At 44.0% G+C, this 24,423-nt stretch overlaps 1 protein-coding gene across 1 annotated transcript in view; it reads right to left on the bottom strand.

Moving 5' to 3' along the window:
- THY1 (Thy-1 cell surface antigen) overlaps nt 1-24,423 on the bottom strand; it is a 95,559-nt gene that overhangs the window by 3,741 nt on the left and 67,395 nt on the right. The window contains exon 3 of the mRNA XM_063435843.1: nt 6,209-6,553. Within this exon, the coding sequence (XP_063291913.1) occupies nt 6,209-6,553 (345 nt within the window). The remainder of the gene's footprint in view (nt 1-6,208; nt 6,554-24,423) is intronic.

Raw genomic sequence — 24,423 nt, 5'->3', positions numbered from 1 at the left:
ATCTCACATCACAAACGCCTATGGGATCAACACATGAGTACAAGCAGCACGCCTACTCTAAGCCGCCATCCTCCTCCTGGTCCAGCATCTTCAGCCACGTCAACCACTGCTGTCCTTCTTGCCCCCTCTCAACCATCCGCCACTCCGTCTCCCGCCTTGAGCAGTTCCCGCTCATCGTAAGAAGCCAATGTCACCAAGTCACCCCCTTGCCCAGCGTCTGACAGCTGGCTTGTCCGAACTATTAGCCCGCCAGCTTTTACCATACAATCTGGTTGAGTCTGAGGCGTTCAAAAAATTTGTAGCTATTGGGACACCGCAGTGGAAGGTACCCGGCCGGAATTTCTTTTCACAAAAGGCAATCCCCAACTTGTACTCGATTGTGCAAAAGGAAGTCATGGCATGTCTGGCACACAGTGTTGGGGCAAGGGTCCATCTGACCACTGATACCTGGTCTGCAAAGCATGGTCAGGGCAGGTATATCACCTACACTGCGCATTGGGTAAACCTGCTGATGGCTGACAAGCAAAGAATGCGTGGCATTGCAGAGGAGTTGGTGACACCGCCACGAATTGCAGGCAGTCCTGCTGCCACCTCCTCTACTCCTCCTACTCCATCCTCTTCCATAACCTCCTCGGCTGAGTTCTCTTGTGCCGCTGCTTCTTGCTCCACATCAACGGCACCCCCCCAGCTCCCCAGGTACTATTCCACATCCCGGATACGGCAGTGTCACGCCGTCTTGGGTTTGACTTGCTTGAAAGCAGAGAGTCACACCGTACAAGCACTCCTGTCCGCCCTGAACGCACAGGTGGAAAAGTGGCTGACTCCGCAGCAACTGGATATCGGCAAAGTGGTGTGTGACAACGGAAAAAATTTGATAGCGGCATTGAAGTTGGGCAAGTTGACACATGTGCCGTGCATGGCACATGTGTGTAATCTGATCGTACAACGCTTTGTGCATAAGTACACAGGCTTACAGGACGTCCTGAAGCAGACCAGGAAGGTGTGTGGCCATTTCAGGCGTTCCTACACGGCCATGGCTCACTTTGCCGATATCCAGCGGCGAAACAACATGCCAGTGAGGCGCTTGATTTGCGACAGCCCTACACGTTGGAATTCAACACTCCTAATGTTCGACCGCCTGCTCCAACAAGAAAAAGCTGTTAATGAATATTTGTATGACCGGGGTGCTAGGACAGCCTCTGGGGAGCTGGGAATTTTTTTGCCACGTTACTGGACGCTCATGCGCAATGCCTGTAGGCTCATGCGTCCTTTTTTTTTTTTTTTTTTTTTTCAACGTATATTAAAATTTTTAGTATACAAATGTAAAAACATATCCCATGCTTTACCCATTTTACAGTACAACTGTACACATGCAACATAAAAGAAATCACTGAAATTCAACAATTCAACAACACAAAGCTTACATGGGCTTTGAGGTGTTTGCCAAAATGCATGTATTTGTAGCCCAGATATAACAGTGGCTATAATTAACCTATGTAAACTTGTCACATCTGGCACACTTATACATTACTAAACACAGAATAGTAGTGAACTAAAAAACAAATTAAAAAATTCTGGTATTTGAAGAATATATTCAAATCATTCGTTTTCTGCCTACATTTTGTCATTCAGTTTTCAATTCAGTACAAATAGATGTTCAGTGAATAAACAGCTTAATATGGGGTTGTTGCTTGCTAAAAACAGACAGTTATGCTTTCTTCAGAAAACAATTATTGAACATTTGAAACTCCCATAGAAAGTATGGCTTTCAACTTAAAATTTCAGCTTTGATGTTCAGCACATTACATGTATTTTTTTCAATATTTCGCTAAAACATAACAGTTAAAAAAAAACAAAAAACGTAAATATAACAAAACTACAACATTTATGCAAAAGGTTGAGGTCCTGCAGTAAATTGTTGATCAGATAAGAAGTTAGGTGGTATTATTTGTGAAAGCGGGTAAGAGAAGAGATTGGCTGGGTCAATGGACAATGGATTTACTGCATGAGTAGGGGGCAACATACCATGCCAGCCAGGGTAGGCTGCTTCTGGATACAATGGAAAAGATGGATATGGGAGACCTGCTGGAACAGTATTTGGCACATGGAGAGGTGGCATAATATTAGCACCCTGACTCTCTCCTATAATTACAGAGAATTATCCTGGGAACTGAAGGCCATTGCTCAAATTTTGGAGCATATTCATGATCTCAGGCATGCCAACTTCCTCTCCTGTATCCTCAGAATTCTGATTCCACTGCTCAAAATTTGGGAAACCTGGAGGAGGGAGCCCTTGCTCGGCCATTTGTCTCTCCTCTCGTTCAACATCTGCTAATATGTCAGAGAAAATATCATCTGGGATATCCAAACCTTCTTTATGTTTCTTGGAAGATTTTTTGGGATAAGCTGTCCAGGAAGGATGGCTTGGAAGAAGCAAGATCAGAAGCAGAATAGGATGGTTGTCTTCCAAACCTGGACCTCCCAAAGGACGCAATCTTTGAGGGATGGGTTGGCCGGCAGGTAGAGGCACTAGGAACGCCTCCATGCCATGACTTCTGATGATTGCATATCTCAGTTCCGATTAAGATAAGAATACAGCCGAGCATATGAAACTGCATCACTTGACGTTCTTTGATTCAGTCGGATCACACACATGTCCTTGGTGCACTCTGGCCAGATACGATCCACATATTCCCAAACAGACTCTTGCAAAATGCATCCTTCGGATGTTAACACTTTTGGTAAATCCTGGCAAAGATGACTGCTATAACCAAACTCTGGCGTGGCTGTAACTTTAAACTGCTTTATAGAGAACATGTGAAGGAATCCCTTCCACACACTTGAGTCTGCTGGATCTGTGAGTCTAGTATCTGGATAATACAATTTCTTGTTCTTCTTTTCAATGCATGAAGAATGTTGATTGCCATTAGTTATATGTTGTTTCCATATTTTCTCTGGTTTCTTGGTAATTACCCATTGGCTTAAGTCAGCATCACCTGGGGGGTTTATCGGCCCTTTGCATATAAGGCAGTCCTGATCTAAAAGGTGGCTCTTGTGTTGGGATGTTGTGTCCCTTTTCTCTGAGATGCAATCCTGCTGAGAATCCTGAGGCTGCCACACAGAATCAGACAGATCCTCTAGGGTCAAGTTCTGATCGGGCACGGTATCAATTTCAATTAACCCCTTGTGTGTCAGCTTTGTCATCTGAATCTGGTATGGCTGTCTTTCCTCTTTCTCGATTAGTTCCAGTGCATGTTTTCTCTTTTGAATTCTCCAGTTGGCCAGCTCCTGTGCAGCCATTTACGTTGCACTCATTAGAACCAAACACTGTGGGGTGATTTATGGCCCCCACCCACCGCGCAGGGGTGGGGGCCGAGGGGGGGAGGACAGTAGGTCCCCCCATTGTGATTTATGGCCCCCACCCACCGCGCAGGGGTTGGGGAGGACAGTAGCTCCCCCCAGTGTGTATCATGGGCTTTGAGGACAGGTGTCAATCCATACCTGCCAAGTGACCCTATGTAGGGGTAACAGTCCCTATTCTGCTCTGTGTCAGTGTGTATCATGGTCTCTGTGGACGGGGAACAGTCTCTATTCTGCTCTGTGTCAGTGTGTATCATGGACTCTGTGGACAGGGAACAGTCCCTATTCTGCTCTGTGTCAGTGTGTATCAGGGGTTTTGAGGACAGGTGTCAATCCATATCTGCCAAGTGACCCTATGTAGGAGGAACAGTCCCTATTCTGCTCTGTGGACGGTGAACAGTCTCTATTCTGCTCTGTGTCAGTGTGTATCATGGTCTCTGTGGACAGGGAACAGTCTCTATTCTGCTCTGTGTCAGTGTGTATCAGGGGTTTTGAGGACAGGTGTCAATCCATATCTGCCAAGTGACCCTATGTAGGGGGAACAGTCCCTATTCTGCTCTGTGTCAGTGTGTATCAGGGGTTTTGAGGACAGGTGTCAATCCATATCTGCCAAGTGACCCTATGTAGGGGGAACAGTCTCTATTTTGCTCTGTGTCAGTGTGTATCAGGGCTGGGCTTTGAGGACAGGTGTCAATGTTAGGTGATTTCTGCCCTTTATGGATTAAAAGCAGACTCTGCATCAACTGTGCAATTTTCCATGGGAGTTTTGCCATGGATCCCCCTCTGGCATGCCACAGTCCAGGTGTTAGTCCCCTTGAAACAACTTTTCCATCACTATTGTGGCCAGAAAGAGTCCCTGTTGTTTTTAAAATTCGCCTGCCCGTTGAAGTCAATGGCGGTTCGCGCGGTTCGCCGGTTCACGAACATTTGCGGAAGTTCGCGTTCGCCGTTCGCGAACCGAAAATTTCGGGTTCGCGACAACACTATAGATAACTGATTTGAAATATGTACAAAGACATATTACAACACATACCATATTTAAAATGATCAATTTCTTTTAATTTTACAGCATGTAGCAATCCTTACACATTACTGCACAAGCCCTGAGCTTTACTAACTCTTGGAATGGCTTTGCCAGTCAGGTGCCTCTCATTCTGGTCTATGGGGTCTAAAATGTTGGACATGGTTAACTTGGCACTGCAAGGATTAAAGTGCAGATTGGGGAAAAGCTTTTTAATTCTCTTTGCAGATATTAGACATTTTACAGCCACTAGCCTGCACACATATATCTTGCATCTGTGTTCCCATCACATATAATAAATCTGTAAACTGCCTATATCCCTGAATAGTTTGTAGGACGATGGACTGACTAGTAGATAGTAGACCCTTAATTCTGTACAGACCTGGGATTTCTAAATCCTATAGCTTAGTCATTAGTGTTCTACTTATAAAAAATGTTAACTGATCTGAAACTCCCAGAAACCTTTCATGTGTCTCAAGATGTAGTGTACAGCTTTGTTACTAAATACTGCATAAACCAAATATACTATATATTGGGGCTGATGTGTACTGTAGTCACTTGCTGCCGCCCAGTGATAGGAGTGAGCGCAGGACTTTTCTTTCTGCATTTGTATCCATTTCTTGTATTACTCAGCCTTGTTACAATGCAGCCGCCCATCCCATGTGTTCCCTATTAAGGGTTAATAATGTATAGGGGTGTATATAAAAAAATACCCCTTTCTGTCTCATTAGAGATTTTTGCCAGAGGCTCAAGGAAGCAAGGTGAATGGTTAGAGTTAGGACCCACCTAGGGGGGTCTGCCTTGACGTTGGCACGTGGGCTCATCCTCTCATGGCCATTGGAGGTAACTAAAAAACCTCCATTTGTTTAAAAATACATAGGGATTAAGGAGAGAGCGCAGGTAACTTGTTTTTCTTTGGTTTTTACTATACATTGGGGCTGATGTGTACTGTAGTCATTTGCTGCCGCCCAGTGATTGGAGTGAGCGCAGGACTTTTCTTTCTGTATTTGTACTAAATACTGCATGTTAGGATGGAGGGCAGAAACAGAGCTGTGATATAATCACACACAATAATAAGTTACATAGTTACATAGTTACATAGCTGAAAAGAGACATGTATCCATCAGGTTCAGCCTTTCTCACATATGTTTTTGCTGTTGATCCAGAAGAAGACAAAATAAAAACACATCTGCAGTGCTTACAATTTTGCAACAAAATTCCTTCTTGACCCCAAAATAGCAGTCATATATGTTCTTGGATCAATTAGTTATTAACCCACTTATTAGAAATTATATCCCGGTATATTATGTTTTTGGAAGTACTTATCCAATTGCTGTTCAAACATCTGCATGGTAACTAAAACCACCTCTTCAGCCAGAGAATTCCACATTCTTCTTATTCTTACTGTAAAAAAAAATGTTTCTTTGCCTTAGACTAAATCTCCGTTCTTCCAGTCTAAATGCATGGCCCAATGTCCTATGTATAGTTCTGTTTATGAATAGATTTCCACACAACGGTTTGTACTGGCCTCCAAATTTATTTGTATAAAGTTATCATACTCCCCCTGAGGCGCTGTTTTTTCAAACTAAATTTGTTTTTAAAATGTAATAATTTTTAAAAAGAAAGTATTTTAGAACAGTGAAATGGGATAGAAGAGGCAGGATTAAAATGTGCAACACTGCAAAAGTCTTTTTTAAAAAGCTACTTAAAATTGAACAGTCAAAACTAATGGCTAATACTTTTTTCACAAGTTATTTTGGCATCTGTCCCCTACATACATTATAGATGCATTTCCATTAATGTTCAGCAGACTTCTCGTCCTCTTACCTTTCTGAACACTAACCCTGGCTGTCTGATTAATGGTCAAGTCATTAGGAATATTCAGGGCACATATGTAAAGGCCCACATCGGAGGCATTGAAGCGCTCAAGATGAAGCTGAACCAAACCACGTGATAGGAAAGTGCTAGCCCGGTTATGGTATTTCTCACTAAAGAAGTTAAGGTTCATTGTAGTGTCAATGATCAGTTCTCGTTCACGATTCACCCGAAATTCATAACGCAGTTGATTGTTTGTGATGTTCTGGTATCGGCAGTCCAACCGCAATTTGGGACCAGCCCCAGATATACAGGCAGTGAAAAGGGTAATTTTCTGTCCACATGCTGTCTGAAATGCTGGAATATAATAAAGAGGTACACGTGTTAATATTGTAATGCTAAAACTTCAAATACAATAAAAGTGATAACAATGGATGAGGGGCAGACAAATATAATGACTGATGATGAATTTTATCACATGACAGGAGGCTTCATATTTTGCATAACTTTCTTTACTTTATGCCTCCAGCAGCACAAGTCAATCAGAAAACTTTAAACCAATCAGTAACATACATCACATCCATATATAAAGCCCTGACAGTCACATGATTTCCTCTTTCTTTGCTGCTTCCAGCCAAGGCACAGGTCAGAGTATTAGCTCTCTACTGTCTTTACCTATATGTAATACAATTTGTCTTCTGGCTCCTTTAAATCATTTTGGGGCATTGTACATTACTTTTCCACTGTCACCCCTTTCATCTGCCTCCCCTTTTCTCCCTTTACCTTATCCATCCTCCTCCCTGGACTGTTAGGTGTATTTTGTCATACTGCCTGTTTTCTCCCCTGCTGGGGTCTGTTACTGTTTGACTGCTTGCCTGTTGGTCTCTCGCGGTCCGCGGCTTTTTGCCGCGATCGCGCTGGACCGCCAGGTTTCAACAATAGTCCCAGGGTACTGAAGGGTAGGTGGGGGGGTTAGAGGGGGTGCTGTCCGATACCGTCAGTCAGCGATCGCGACCACGGACTGCGCGGCTAATTTGCGCGCGAACGGCGGCCATCTTGGATCTCGCGATACCGCGAGATCCTCGGCGGCCATCTTAATTTCGCCAGTTCGTGATTCCCACGAACTGGCACATAATTATCAATATCTAAATGTTTTTACACCAATAAATGGAAGATTTCATTATGTGGGATTCATATGCTACATGTCATATATCTAATCACAGTCCTGGGCTGGAGACACTGCACTGTGGGTCTGTATACTACCAAACACCAAGTCAGCAGGATACCTCCCATCAGGCTCAGGCTACATTACAACAAATTGGATATGTGCCATTAAAGAATTACATGAATAAAATTGGTCCTACCCACAGGACACCTAACCTAGTTTTATAGGTAAAGTGTAAAAACTCCTGATATTGTCGGAAATAGAAGTTTTACCACATAATATAAAGGTGTAAAACCAAACACACTTCTCACTGCAGTTAATCCCTGCAACTCTGTGTTAAAGGGCCACTGCAGGTAACTTACCATTAGGACTGGATTGCACCAAACCAGGAACAACTCCCATCAGGCTAAGCACACTTCTCACTGCAGTTAACCCCTACAACTCTGTGCTAAAAGGCCACTGCAGGTAACTTACCATGGGGATTGTATTACACCAATCCAGGAACTACTCCCATCAGGCTCAGGCTGCACTGCCCAATTAGATGAACACTCAGAAGGCTATGATGGTTGGTACAAAGCACTGAAGAACTAGCCAGAAGTCATTTCAAACAACAACAACTAAAGATCTGGCGTTATCCGAAGTGACAATTTTGTTTTACAAAGGGTGACCACCACGCCCAATCAGGGGCTTATAGCAAAGTACGCACAATCCGCAATGGCGAAATTTCCACAAAATTCCATACACAAGGGTGACTCCTTACAAAAGCGTACTGAGGTCTTCGATACCTCCCATTACTGGGCTTACGTCCCGACCATTACCGGGCTCCGTCCCGACCATTACCGGGCTCCGTCCCGACTATTACCGGGCTCCGTCCCGACCATTACCGGGCTCCGTCCCGACCATTACCGGGCTCCGTCCCGACCATTACCGGGCTCCGTCCCAACATTAAAGACCGTTCACCCCGGTCGATAAGAGGGTAACCCCTCTTCAGACCACTAGTCAAACTCCTAGTGGGACTGATTACATGGTACCTGGGTGCCCCCCAGTTGTACGTGGAAGCCACTGTGTAGACACATACGCACTGACGTATACTCTGTCTCCCCACAGACGGAGAAAAATCATACTACCATTGTGTCAGACAATCCACAAGACCCTCGTCAGGGGATGAGGAACCATTATCTCCATCGTCCTTAGAAATCATAGACGAATGGAGGGCAGAGGACTCTCCCTCAGAGGAGGAGGTCTGGCAAGACATACCTCAGGAAGTCAGAGAACCCAACCAAGGCCCGGAAGGGCTAAGGACATATAGATATTGGGGTCTAACCCCCACGCCCTAGGACGGGCTGATAACCACGGAGTACGATCTGTTACTGTATGCCAGATCGGAACACAATGGACACATGTATGTCGACAGCACCAAGAAAAGAGAGCTCACGGTGCTGCCAAACTCCACAGTACTGTACCCAATAAGGGTGACCCCTTGGATAATTTGGAGTCTACCGTACCTCCCCATACAGGCTTACGCCCCGACATTCCTGACCGTTCAGCCCGGTCTTATTGAGGGCAACCCCCTCCCCAGACCACTCCAGGAAATCTCTAAAGTGGTACTGATGGAAACAGTTCTGGGCGAACCCCAGCGGTATGTGGAGACCCACTAGTGGCAATAAGTGTATTACCGTACCCGACACCTGTCTCGGTACCCCACAGACCGGAAGAGGGTCCCAACAGGCCATAAGAGACATACATACAGGGCTGACCCCCTACGCCGGGTGACCCCAGGATAGTCTTAACCTTGGCGCTAGTGGCATAGGTACGAAGGGGTGATCACCGCGCCCTTGTCTAGGGCTTCTACCTTCAAAGTATGCTCTGGCATTACATGCACAGACCAGGGCACACAACATGCTTGTGTTCCGACACCTCTATGTTCCAATTGGAGGACCCATACGCCTTTCCCTTAACCGAGAAGGAGAACTCACTATACCACCAAACTCCACAACTCTAGGACATATAAGGATGAACCATTAGATTATACATAGGGAGACTTTCACGTCTCCCATACCAGGGTACATCCCGGTCCTACAGAGGGTGTCCTCATTCTCAGACCACTACCCAGATCCTGCGAAAGTGGTACCGATTAATCGAAATGCTGGGTGACCCCGGTTATACACAGAGACACACTGAGGGGCAATAAGCGTACTGTTGTACAATCCTGACTCCACAGACCGAAAGGGTGTGAACCAACAGGTCGGATTTCCCTCAATTCACCAAACAAATTTCCAGGTGAGGATTAAGCCGCCAGGGCAGCTCCGGGGGAAGAAGCCCTCTCCAAGAGGCTGGCTAACAAGTCGGGCACCTTACCACCTAAGCACCATGGGAAGGGCCCAACGCGACTTCCCCTAAGGGGAAAGAGAACACCCCGACTTAGCGGAACCGTCTCTCAGAACGTCCTACACATTGAACATCTCAGACCCCTTCATCAGGGTACGAGGACTCCATTCTTCCCTTTCTCTGGAGATCATAAGAGAACGGAGAGTCTCCATCGGAAGAAGAAAAGTGACGGAACCCGCCTGGCAAGAAAAGTTTTTCTTTTGGCACACTGGGAAACCTCAGTTAACTCGCGTACCACCAGACACCCAGGATCATCCGAAAAGGTTTTCTGCCGAAGCACTGGGCACACCTTGCAAACCTCCGGCTTCAGGGAAAGAAGTACGAAACAAGCTCAGGATGGAATGCCCATGTCATCTAGGAACGAACAAGATAGTCCTCAACAGGGAGCTCGGTGTCACTACAGGGATATCTATGCCCCGATCAGATCGAGGTCCATGTAAAGTAGTAAAGAAGAAGACAGGAGACTCTCATCGTCATCAACATAGGCCAACCCAATGGTTTTGGGGACGTACCGACATCTCAAGAAGGAAGGTATACATCTATTAGGAGACCTACTCCTCGAAAAGGTTTTTTGCAAGGTTAGATTTGAAAGGACACTTACCTACTGGTTCACATAGTACCTCAAGAAGTTTTGGAAGCTGGTCAGGACGCAATGAAGAGCAAAGGGTATCCGCTGTAACACTGGCTGACCCTTTGCAAACCCAAGTCCTAACTGCGTAGACAAACTAGATTTATTGTCACAACTCCTGGAATGGTTGGGGTTCATAGTGAACGGAGCGGAGTCGATTCGATTCCAGTTCCGAGTAACTACGTACCTCTACTTCGGAATAGATTTCACATTGGACGGATTGCACTTTCCCCACATCAGCGATAACGACTTTAGTAAGGAAATTCGACGGATATGACGGAAAGGCTCCATAGTACCTTGACCACTTCCCAGGACCACTTCACTGACGGGCCAGACATCGGCTGAAAGCTCGCTGCATGAGATCCGGGCACACCTACGAAATTGGGATCAGAACGGCAAGGACTTCGATAGTACTCGTTACAGAGGTAAAGGAGCTAAGCGGGACTTCTAGAATGATTGTCTTTAATTGGGATCATCCTCTGCTTCTTCAGTTTTAACGTGCCTTCGGGCAGATCAAAGGGAGAACATCATCGATTGTTAACGCAGGAGCGGCTAGAGTTGGTGGATTGGTGTCTTCCAAGGGAGACTGGTATGTCAAGGGACTATCGCAACCAACTAGAGTCATGGGACTCATGGACAACAGGTATTCCCCGAAATTATTTATCCACATGGAACACTTGGAAGTCACTGGGGTATGGAAAGGGACTACGATCCTTTTATTACCCCTATCTACCTCGATATTGAATCTTGCTCATAATTTTCACGACGGGCCGATCGGAACGATCCGACCGCTCCATTAACGGGATACGTTCCGTTACTTCAACAGCGCATAGCACGATTCACGTCACTCGGGTCGATCAAGAACCTTTGATAGACCGTTTTTTCCGCGGGGTAGCATACAGTCCAAAACCATGAGTTAAAGTATCACTGTTGTGAGACTTTGATTGGGTTTTTTTTTCGGAACTAGTCAGATAACACGAACCTATCCCTCCGTCAACCGTCAGTCATAATCACAGTATGTTGGATTTTCGTCGGATATCAGATATTCTGGAGTTCGACGTATATGGTTTTTCGGTATCACCTGAAGGAAGGACCTCTACGGTGTCTCGTAGAACTAAATCTTTTTCGCGTCCGTGTTTTACCCTGTCCCCGGCGTTTTTTCCCAGTCTTTGTGCAGTTATAGCGGTTTTTGGTTATATGGAGATCCCGACAACACTTAGATTGACACATTCAGACATCGGTGGGGATTATAACAACCATACAAGCCAGTTACCATGAACACTCCATCTAGATGGGTTCACTGGTTGTCATCGTTAACGGGGGAGGAGACGTGCTTTAGGTACTCATTCGGTACGAGACACGTCTGCTTCTCAGGCCTTCACGAGGGGCCTCAACATTTTTTTTTCAGGCGGCGAATTGGACACGGCGAGACAACTTCCGTATATTTATTTCGTCAACCACACACGCACCCTTTCGATCATACCACAGCTTTAAAAATGCAAAATACGAAGCCTCCTGTCATGTGATAAAATTGTAGATTATGCTAACGTAGTGTACCTATAATCTTAATTTTAATAATGACAGGAGGCGAGTATTTTCCCTCCCTGTTTCCCTCCCTATACTCTGGGAAATTCTAATTTTCTGGTTATCATTTTCAGTCTAATTGTAAGATTTTGGATATTTCAGTATATTTATGGGATGCTTATTTGGTTGACGGGTGTTACAGCCGTGGCGATTATTAAAGTAAACCATGGTTGTTTAATGTTGCAATTTTTTTACGTAATATAGATATAGATACATATAGTACTGTTTTTTTAATGTGGACATCAGTTGGGTTCCACCACCTTTCACGTATTTCTGTTCTTTTCAGAGTAACCATCATAAAGATAAAGATCAAGATAAAGCTGGAAGGTTTTTTCAAGTCATGTTCCAAATTATGTTCTACACGTTACTCAAGACTGTTATTTGAATTCCCTGACGTTATAATGGACTGTTTTCGCATCAAAGAAAGAGGAAATCATGTGACTGTCAGGGCTTTATATATGGATGTGATGTATGTTACTGATTGGTTTAAAGTTTTCTGATTGACTTGTGCTGCTGGAGGCATAAAGTAAAGAAAGTTATGCAAAATACTCGCCTCCTGTCATTATTAAAATTAAGATTATAGGTACACTACGTTAGCATAATCTACAATTATTATTGCAAAGTTCAACTATTATATGTTACTAATTTGTTAGTGTTTTGGATCTTTTTTAACTCCTATGGGTGAGCCAAAAAGTAGTTTGCAATTAAAGGTAAACTTTATACAATCAAAGTGGTCAAAATGAACAACACTCTCTTAAAACATAATTTTTAAATCCTCGAAATCAAGTATCAATCCAAAAGTATATACGGCAAATGCAGACATTACAAATATATATGGTGTAATGGTCCAATCAATCATAAGAAGATTACCAGTGGTAACAGACATTCTTCTACACAGAGTTTACCAACATAAGTAAAGAACTTTAAGAGTTTTAATACAAGACAGAGTAGTGGACCTAAGGGGCACAGCTAAGCAAATTGTAGATTATTATAAATATCTTTACAGTGGACCATGGATGGCAAATTGTAATGCCCATAGTTTTTGAGCCACCTTTGACGAAACCATCAAGGAGTTATTTAACATGTTGAAACTCTAAAAAAAAACAATAAAGCCGAGGTCTGAATGTCTTTTTATAAAAGTTTCCATCACCTGATTGTGCCTAGACTTTTAACATTGTTCAACTATGCATTGATTCCAAAAGAGATATTGGAAGAGAGCATTGAAGCTTTGCCAAAATAAGGCAAAGATAGTACTACTTGCTCTTAGTATAGTACTCTTATTAACCTTGGATTGGAAGGTTTTGAAAGAAATCAGACTCCCAGACAGATTTAGATCGGCTGACAAGATCCTTGGTAAGTTTTTCACCTTGGGAGTCTTATCTCCACCTATACCAGTATGAAATGACACGAGACAAGGCTGCTCCTGATCTTCATCACTATTTGCAATTTGTATTGAACCTTTAGTGTGCACTATAAGAAATAATGGTGACGTAGGAGGAATAATATGTGGCACTTCAGAATATAAAATCAGGCTATTCAAGAATAATATTCTACTTTGTGTAATATATGCAAATGTTTCACTTCCTTGTATATACCAGATAATTTCAGAGTTTTAAAATATCTCTGATTATATGCTTAAAAGGCCACTACAAACACACACACACACACACACACAGAGATTCAGAGGTTTCTTCTCTTACTCCTCTACTATAACTATAACCACTCAACTCATATCCTTTTATCTTGCTGTACACCATGAAGGTGGTTTGTGGGTTCCTAGTGCATCTTTTTACTAGAGATCAGCTCTGTTTGCATAGGAATTAAAGTAGAACTTGTTGAAGATTTGTTGGGTTGAGGCTGAGGATTCAGTTTGCCTGCCTTTGTGCTTGCAATCCCTACCCATGGTCCATATGAACAAAAGATATTTACTATATATGTTGCCAAATACAGCTGAAACACATAAACTTAGGTGTGGGTGTTACTATAGAGATGGTCTTTCGATCCATAGTTCAATAATGAAACCAACAATGTAAAAATAGAACTAAATTATTTTCTTGGTGGTTCTCCTACTCTATAACAAGTATCAGAGATATGTAAATTTGTCTTGAAGCCATCATGAGCCTACATGGAGGAAATGATCCATATGCCTGCACAAGAATATGGAACATGATTGTCAATGATGGAATTTTGGCTTGGACATGGGGCTTCTTAATCAATAATCTCATTCTCTTAGAATTTATTTACAAATACAGGACTCATGTCCTGGAAGTCATTTCTAGAATCCAGGTTAAAATTTAGCCGTAATGGGAAAAATGTGGTTCCACGGTTTTTGTTCTAGCTTTGAAATTATATCCCATAACATCACAATGCTCTTCTATTCCCCTGAGATTACAAGTGCATGTTGTGGTGTGTTGAAGTTAGCAGTCTCTAGAGGCAGCCTGCAGGAGAGACTCTGTGACCATCTGAGTTTGCGATGCATATCTTGCAGGTATTCTCCGTGTATGCAGACCCTGGATATTTTATGAGAAAACAAGACACACAATCCAGACATGGTGTGCGGGCAAAGTCCACTAACTATTGGTCATGAAGGAATTTTACAGTTTCACCTGGTAGCCTCTCCATTAATTCCCAATATTTTGGGGTTGCCATGGTTGAAAATAAACAACCCTCTTATTTGTGGGATTAAAGGAACGGTGTCTTTTGCATTCCCCTTATTGTGGACAAAAGTGTCTATCCAGGTCCTTCCCTGTAGTACACATCAACACTATTTTAGATGGTAATAAGCACAGTCAAGAAATCTCTCTTCCTTATCTTTACATGAAATACAGTGATGTGTTTGACAAAAAATGAGTAGGCGCACTACCACCACACCATTCATATGTCCCATAGATGTGCTTCCTAGAGCACCTGTTCCATTCAGACTCAAAACTGCATCTGCATATACCAAATGCAACCTATGAGCGGCCTATAACTTACTCCTGTTAAGAGTGTGAATGAATAGAGAAACACACTCAAAACCAAATATGGTTACTTTCAGTATCTGGTCATGTCCTATGGACTATGTAATGTCCCCGCCACCTTTCAACATTTTGTCAACGATATCTTCAGGAACTTGCTTGAGCAATACGTAGTGATGTACCTGGATGATATTCTGATATCCTCTCCTGATATAGAGACCCATCGTCATCACATATGTACAGTTCTTGGCAGACTACGTGTCAGGCTTACCTTGCTGGGAGTCCAACATGCAGAGATAAATGCTCACCCTTGCAATTAGACACAGGCCGAGGTGGTCAAGGTAGAACGCACCTGGCCTGTGAATCTGTGCACGGGGGCTGTGCAGGTGAATGCTTGAAGTCGCAGTACAGAAAAGGGAATCCAGGAGAATAGTCGTAGGTAAGCCAATGGTCAGAGGGTGCCAGAAATCAGGAGATATGAGTAACAAGCCGAGGTCAAGGGATGCCAGAGGTCAGGGTACAAAACGAGTAGCAATCCAAGGTCAGGACAATACTGGAACGTGGAGTAGCAATTCTCTAACCAGAGTCATTGAACTGACACTGCCCTTAGGGAGGTGCAGTGTCTTATACCTTGTTGATTAGGTATCTGATTCAGCTGGAGAGTTACTGACAGGTCTGAGCCAGGTGAAGTCCAGCCCCCTAGTGCTGCAGGCAATTCAGGTATAAACGGGAGATATCCAAAGTCCTGAAATGGTTCAGAGGCAACAGAGCAGGTCCAGAACTGCCAAGTACACAGGTTCAAATCCCTCTTCAGGCAATAAGGGGGTGACCCCGTCTGGCAGTCTGGAGGTCACGGTGTGAATCCTGACAGTACCCTCCCCTTAAGGACGCACTCCGGGCATGAACAGATTCTTTTTGGGAACTGTAATCCTCGTCTTCGGACTCTGTATCACTTAAGAAGTCCTTGTAGTCGAAGTTTCCAGAGCGGAGACCCTCAGTCGGGGACTTTGGGGTGGCAGTGTCGGGTACTGATGGACAGAGGTCTGGGCCATTCAGAGGCTTGGTGCAGGCGGAAATAACCTTTGTCCCAGGAGCCATTTTATCTGAAACTTTTTCCTTAGGTGAGTCCTCTGGAGGTGGTTCTCCTTTGGGTAGGTAGGGAGTGGTGGAGGTGCTTGCTCTTTCTTGAATAGTAGATTCATCAAGAAGAGGTACAGATGTGTCTGGAGCAGGAGGTAGAGATTTTTCAGGGGTACCGGTAGCTGATTCTAAGGAAACACAGGTTGTATTAACTACCGTGGTCTGAGTACCCTTATGTGTCACGGAGCGTGGACCAGACTGACAGCGACTTTGGTGTTTCTCAGGCAGAGGTGCAGAGTTGGCCGGATGGGTATGCATAACCCCAACTTGAACAGTTTTTGGTCGATGAGGGCGAATTGGGCAGAATGAGATAAAGTGCCCCCTTTCACCACAGTAAAAACAAAGGCCATGATTTCTCCGCCGGTCTTTTTCTTCGCTAGTCACTTTGGGCTGGACCAATTCTATTTCCATAGGCTCATCTGAGTCAAGAGGAAGGTAAGATTCCTCTGGGGCCTTCCTAGGAACAGGAGCAAACCGAGGCAACACGGTTTTGTGGTATTGGTACAGATTCCTTTTGTTTCTGGGAATCTGTGATCCTCTGGGACGTGGTGCTGGTTTAGGCACAGCGGTCTTGCTATCCATAAGTTCAATTGGTAACGATGGTTTTTCCCATGATGAACCCGAGAAAGTTTTTCGGCCTTTCTTTCTCTAAGCCTTCGGTCAATGCTGATTGATAGTTGAATCAGCACGTTTAATGTAGTAGGAAGTTCAGTTCTAGAAAGTTCATCCTTTACTCCTTCGGATAACCCAATTCGAAATTGGTTGCGCAGGGTTATATCGTTCCATTGAGTTTCTATTGCCCATCTTTTAAACTCAGCTATGTAATCCTCGACAGGTCTATGTTTTTGCTGGAGGGTTCGGATGGTTAGATCAGCTGTAGACTGTTTATTAGGATCTTCGTAAAGGAGAGACATAGCTTCAAAGAACTCGTCCAATGAGTCTAAGATGGGATCATCATTTTCCAAGAAGGAGTGGGCCCAGGCCATAGGTTCACCTCTTAGGAAGGAGATAACTGAACAAACCTTAGATCTTTCAGTGGGATAAGATCGAGGTTTTAGAGCAATCAATAGTTTGCAGGAATTTAGGAACTCCCTGTATTTTGATCTATCTCCAGAAAACTTCTCCGGATTACAGACAGCAGGGTCGCTAGCTGAGTGCATAACTGTAACCGGTTCTGGGACTGGGCGTACTGTGCCTTTAAGAAATAAAACTTCCTGCTGTAGCTCCAAAACAGTCTGGGTCAGGCTGGACACTTGCTGAGCAAGGGAGGTGAGCATTATCTCTGTGGACTCCATAATGGTCAGTTCAATCTGTCAGGCTTACCTTGCTGGGAGTCCAACATGCAGAGATAAATGCTCACCCTTGCAATTAGACACAGGCCGAGGTGGTCAAGGTAGAACTCAAATGGCCTGTGAATCTGTGCACGGGGGCTGTGCAGGTGAATGCTTGAAGTCGCAGTACAGAAAAGGGAATCCAGGAGAATAGTCGTAGGTAAGCCAATGGTCAGAGGGTGCCAGAAATCAGGAGATACGAGTAACAAGCCGAGGTCAAGGGATGCCAGAGGTCAGGGTACAAAACGAGTAGCAATCCAAGGTCAGGACAATACTGGAACGTGGAGTAGCAATTCTCTAACCAGAGTCATTGAACTGACACTGCCCTTAGGGAGGGGCAGTGTCTTATACCTTGTTGATTAGGTATCTGATTCAGCTGGAGAGTTACTGACAGGTCTGAGCCAGGTGAAGTCCAGCCCCCTAGTGCTGCAGGCAATTCAGGTATAAACGGGAGATATCCAAAGTCCTGAAATGGTTCAGAGGCAACAGAGCAGGTCCAGAACTGCCAAGTACACAGGTTCAAATCCCTCTTCGGGCAATAAGGGGGTGACCCCGTCTGGCAGTCTGGAGGTCACGGTGTGAATCATGACACTACGTCAGTACCACCTACACGAAAAACTCGAAAAATGCATCTTTGAGACCACACAGATAGAATTCTTGTGCTAGGTCCTGACTCCTGGACACCCTGGTATAGATTCTCGTAAAGTTTAAGCAAATATGAAATGGCCTACAGCTCTGAAAAAAAAGGTAATACAATAATTTCTTCATTTCGCTAGCTTCTACAGGATGTGCATATGTTACACGAGTGGTCCACCCATTGACAACTCTCAATAAAAGCCACATCACGTTCCAATGGTCGATGAACTTAAGCATCTAATTCCCCCACTCTATGCGTTCCTTTAAAACCATATTTCATGGAGGTTGATGCTTCTGAAGTAGCCACCGGAGCCATATTGTCACGGAGAGGTGAGATCGACGACCACCTACACCATGTTGTCTTTTACTCTACGAGATTAAGTTCTGCTGAAGCTAATTAAGATATAGGCGATAAAGAACTCCTAGCTATCAAGAGTGCTTTGGAAGAATGTCTCCAATCCTTATTGTAAAGTGCCTCCAATCCAATCACCATATACACTGATCACTGCAACCTTGAATACTTCAGATTATAATGTAGACTCAGTCCAAGACAAGCAAGTTGAGCCCTTTCTCCCCCTGCTTCCAGTTTCACATCACATACTGTCCAAGTTCAAAAATTGGGAAAGCTGACGCTTTGTCTCATATACTCTGGCCAATCAATTCAACAGTTGAACCAACCAAAACTATATTACACAAAGGACATTTACTGGCAACCCATTCTCTTCTATTGGAAAAAATCCAAAGACTTTCACAAGAGATCACCATACCAAATCCTCCCCCAATGAAGTGCCACAATACCTTGATCTCGTGCCACAATACCTTGATCTCTAGTTACAGAAGCATGAGACAGACCTATGACTCGGTACAACAATAATTTGGTGACCCTTAATGTGGAACAATGTAAAGGCTTGCTCTGTCTGTTCCAGGTCCAAATACCCTCCTACTTGTCCAGATGGTTTATTACAACCCTTTCCAGGCCTTGTGCCTGTGCACCTAGCTTCATTATGTCTGATAGAGACCCTCAGTTCTAATTCTTGAGATTGTTGTGTAAACATGTACAAATCCAGTTATGTCTGTCCACTGCCTTCCACCCCCACACGAACGGTCAGACCTAAAGAGCAAGACGCTTCAACAATATCCACAATGTTATACAACTCATTTACTAAATGACTGGCAGCAGAATTTGCTTATAATTTGCACATGCACAGTTCTCATCATAATTCTCCTTTCTACGTCAATTATGGTCAGTGCCCTTCCTATTGTATTTTGATAACCAACCCCTTCTAGACTGCAAGCTCGTCTGAGCAGAGTCTTCATTAACCTATTGTTCCTGTAACATTTGGTCTCCATCTAATATATTGTTACAGTTTCCCCTTTTATAATATCGTAAAGCACTGCGGAATAAGTTGGCGCTATATAAATTCCAAAAATAATAATAATAATCATCCAGTCATGTTCCCTGATTAACCCATCATAAGTCCTGTCTGAAGTGGAACAATTCACCCGTGATCTCCATAGGGAATTTCCACGCACTGAAATCATCCTACAAGAGTCACAGAAGAAGTATGAACTCTGTGCCGACAAGAGATGCAGTCCTACTTCCAAATAGCATGTAGGACAAAAAGTATGGTTATCTGCCAAGCACTTGAAGTTGTCTTGTCTAAACAAGAAACTAGTACTGAAATACATGAGTCCATATCAATTCGTCTCAATCCTCTCTCCTGTGACGGTACGGTTACAACTTCCATACTCTCTGTAGGTACATCCTGTGTTTCATGTATCCTTGTTTGAACCCTAGATAACCGGCTGATTTGCCGACAGACATCCTCCTACTACCAGTCCTATCCAAGTCAATGGTGAAGAGGAGTACAAAGTCACAAAAATTCTATACTGCCATATATAATGTAACCGATTGGACTATCTTATCCAATAGCAAGGCTATGGACCAGAAGAGTAGTCCTGGGAACCTGCCTCCAGTGTCCATGCTTTTGATCATGTCCGTTCATTCCATCAAATTCATCCTGGGAAGCCATCATGCGTGAATACAGGAGGCAGGCCAATTCGCGACATGTCTCCTGGGCAACACAAGATGCCAGGGAGACGTGCACACTCTGACCATGCTGCAAGAGAGCCCTGTGGGTGTGGCTACAAAGTATCCTCCACTGACAAAGGTGTGTTTGATGAGGTGTGGCTTCTAATAGGCACCCTATTTAAACAGTTGAACACCTGGGCTATCATTGCTCAGTTGTTCTGTGCTGTTTATCAAAGAAAACTCAGCTATAGTTCCCTGCTTTATAAACATGTAACCAAAATCTGGGTCAATCCAACTATAGGGAAATAAAAAAATAACATAGTGCAACTCTGTTTATGATATATGACAATGGTATGTGCCAAATGGATCACTCACACTTTAACTGTTAAAACAGGGCATATCAAGATTCCTTGTGGCTCTCTGATGTTTCTTTGGTTCCCAATTGGTTCAATCTCATATATGTAGAGAGAAAAAGAAGCATCCAAAATTGAAAAATAGAAAGGCTTGTGCAAAGTACAAAAAGCATTTATTACTTACACATAGGTAAGGATCAGTCAGCATAAAATCAAATGAAAACTGCCCCCAGTGTGTCCAACGCGTTTCTTCCCACTTCAGGGACTTCCTCAGGGACCTTGTAGCAGTATGACTGATAAATCGTGTATAAAAAACATTCCCTCTCCCTCCCCCTTAAATACACCCCACAATCCATCATTCTTGGCTCCACCGGTGAGATTCAGCTGATCGCGATCAAGACGCGATCACTTCCTGGTTCCGGGTGGATGACGTCATCACGTTCCGTTCCGGACGTCCGCCGTGCGTTCCATTCGTATTTTGTTTGCGTTCCACCCGTTTTTTCTCTTTTCTTTCCGTAGATCTTATTCCTTTTCTTTTGCAAACGGTCCATTAGGGTGTAACCAATCAAGACTCATTGTGTGGTGCATAATGGGAGCATGTAGAGGGGAATAAAAATATATTTAAAACGAGCTAAATGAATTTGCACATTCTCCTTTCTATCGATTATATGACACTATATCTGAATATATTTGAATCTGGAAGTATTCTTGGACATGGTTTGCAGGGAAATTGCGTCCTTACCAATGGACGACTTCCAATCACAGTCGGGGGGTAATCTCTCTAAACAGGAGAGGATGGCCATTAGTCAGCTCCAAGCCAATAAGGACCTGATTATTAAGCCATCCGACAAGGGAGGGAATGTGGTGGTTATGGACAGGGATTACTATGTGAGGTTGGCTGAACTCCTTGTATTGGACGAAAAGACATACCGTGTGATAAAGAGTGATCCTACCTCACTTTTTCTGACTGAATTGCGCACACTTTTGATAGGCGCTATTGATATGGATTTCATCTCGAAAGATGAATTTGAATTTATGAATCCCAAAGACCCAGTTCTGTCAACCTTTTATTGCCTACCCAAGGTACATAAATCCATGTCTGACGTAACGGGCAGACCGATCGTATCTGGGTGCGGCAATCTCACTCAAAATGCTAGTGTGTTTCTGGATAGGGTCCTATCCCCGATGGTACAAGAACTACCCTCACATCTTAGGGACACTAAGCAGTTACTCGGGTTTCTTAACCAGACTAAGCTTCCTAACCAAGCTAAACTGTGTAGCCTGGACGTGGAGGCACTGTATAGCTCAATCCCCCACGAATTATGAATTGAACACTGTAGATTTTTTCTCTCACTGAACCTTGAACTACCTGAGAGATATATTGACTTTATATCAGATCTATTAAGATTTGTTTTGACCCACAATGTATTTCTCTTTAATGGTAAACTGTTTCATCAAGTGAGGGGCACGGCCATGGGGACACCATGTGCACCATCATATGCAAATCTACATTTGGGCTGGTGGGAGAGAGCAATCAGGGAGGACCCTACCCTTAAACAATATATGGACTGTGTCCTACACTGGAAGAGGTACATTGATGACATCCTTATTGTTTGGATGGGTACCTCGGAGCACTTTGGGGATTTCGTTACAGCCCTTAACGACAATACTCAAAATCTACGCTTCACGAGTGAGATAGGGGGCTCCAGCTTAAGCTTCTTGGATGTGACTTTAGAAATAGGAGTCACGAATGAAGTACACACTACCCTTTTTCGTAAAAAGACAGCTACTAACAGTCTTTTAGACTGGTCTAGTCATCACCCTACCCCACTGAAAGCTGGAATTCCGATCGGCCAGTATTTGAGGTTACGTCGCAATTGTTCAACTCTGGATGACTTTAAATCCAAAGCAAGAACGTTAAGGCTGTCATTTAGGGAAAAAGGTTATCCTAATAGGGTCCTCAAAAGAGCTTATGCTAGAGCCCTCTCAACAGAACGCCAAGTTCTTATTGACGATAACACCGCGAAACAGGAGGGTCAAACAATAAGGTGCATAGGAACATTTGATGCAGGCTGGGCTAAGATGATGGGAATCTTTAAGAAATATTGGCCCATCATATCTTCGGATAAACACCTTAAGGAGGTAGTGCCCACATACCCCTCCATAACGGCACGTAGGGGACGGAATCTGCGAGACTTACTTGTTCCAAGTCACCTTTCCCTACCAACTAAGTCAGGACCCTTTGGTAACTACTTACCTATGGGCACATATCGATGTGGCCACTGTAGTGCCTGTCCATATATCAATAAGAATTCCAGGGTCTGTACCAACAGTACTAAGTCGGAGACATTTAATCTTCGCTCATTCATTAATTGCCGTACCACTGGGGTGATTTATTTACTCACATGTTCATGCGGCTTAATGTATGTGGGCAAGACATTCCGACCTTTTAAACTCAGAATTAGGGAACATGTAAATTCGGTAAGGAGACGGTTGGAAACCCCCATATCAAGACATCTACATCTTTTCCACAACCACTCCTCAGAGGGAATACGCTTTATGGGGATAGAACACATCCCTCAACCCCCACGGAAAGGCGGTTGGGATACTAAACTCCGTCAGAGGGAGGCATACTGGATCTTTAAACTCCAAACTTTATCACCAAACGGTCTCAATGAGGGGTTTTCATATACCCCGTTTATTTAACTAATGATCCATATTTAGTAATTACGTGGGCTACCAAATGCTAAATTATGATTTATTGATTTTTTATTTTTAAAGTTTTATTTGAATTTTTTCCTTTCTTGTTTCATTTGTGCATATTATTTAGGGATCATTTAACTAATCATATGGCATATCTCTATTGATAACTCCGGATGGTCCGTACAAAACATGCATCACCTATTGGGTTACCCGTAATTGAACCCACTTACTTGTCACTTTTTCATTATAATCCTACCTTTCAGTAGGATTTTACATCATTTTGGATATATATTGGCGATGAACATCTCGATGGGACAAGTGTATATATATATTTATGAGAGACTTATTCGTCCTTGTCTTCTCACTATCTATAAACATTATAACGGGATTTGACACTCCACCCACTTAGTGACATCCTCGCAATTTTGATTGATACTGTCAGTGGTGTAGGAGTAAGTCCCGCCCATCTGGTGACGTCTTATTTGATGCATTGTAAATGGCGAGTAACGTAGGGGGTGTTGCGGCGGTTACTCCCCGCCCATCTCCCTCCCCGCTCACGTGATTCAAGGATGACGTAATTACCACGTGGGTTGCAGGGAAGTGGATTGGTCGGCAGAGTTGCTGACAGCTGGGCGGGCTTTCCCGTCCGGACCAATGGCAAGTAAGCACTGGGGATACGAACCAGCTGATATGGGTCTGCTTAATTTTGTACCGGCTACTTAAGGAGTTGGAGGCAGCCCTATGATTGTTTGCATTTTGCCCCTGACGACGGCGTTGTCAGGGTACCTGAGGTCTCTACCTCTAAGGGAGGTAGAGACTTGGTGGTTTATCCGTCCAGGCGAGCTGTTTCCTCCGTTCCTCGCGGTTCATCCAGCTACTTAAACACCGGCCGCGAGGAATCCACGTCCTTTTCTAGCAGGACGCTCAATACGTGACGTCATGACGCTATCACGAGCGACCTGTCACTCAAGTGTCCGATATCCAATCGGCACTTGTCAGAGGCGTGCTTACCATCCGGAGCCAGGGTATTTAAGCTTACTTCTCTCTTCAGCTCATTGCCCTGTCGTGGTTCTAGCTTGTCTAGTCACTCAGTGCTCTGGTATTCTTGTTTGCTCTATTTGGTTTTGACTCGGCTTGTTGTACTTCCCTGATTCTCTGTTCTCCCTTGACCCGGCTTGTCTCTCGCTTATCTGTCTTCTCGTTCCCTCGACCTCGGCTTGTCTCTGACTATTCTCTATTACTCTCGGTACGTTAGTCCGGCCATTCTAAGGCCCGGTATACGTACCTTTCCACTCTTTGTACTCTGCGTG

Source organism: Pelobates fuscus, chromosome 11 (assembly GCF_036172605.1).
Source record: "Pelobates fuscus isolate aPelFus1 chromosome 11, aPelFus1.pri, whole genome shotgun sequence".
Lineage (NCBI taxonomy): Eukaryota > Metazoa > Chordata > Amphibia > Anura > Pelobatidae > Pelobates > Pelobates fuscus.
This window is presented reverse-complemented; position numbering and strand designations above follow the sequence as displayed.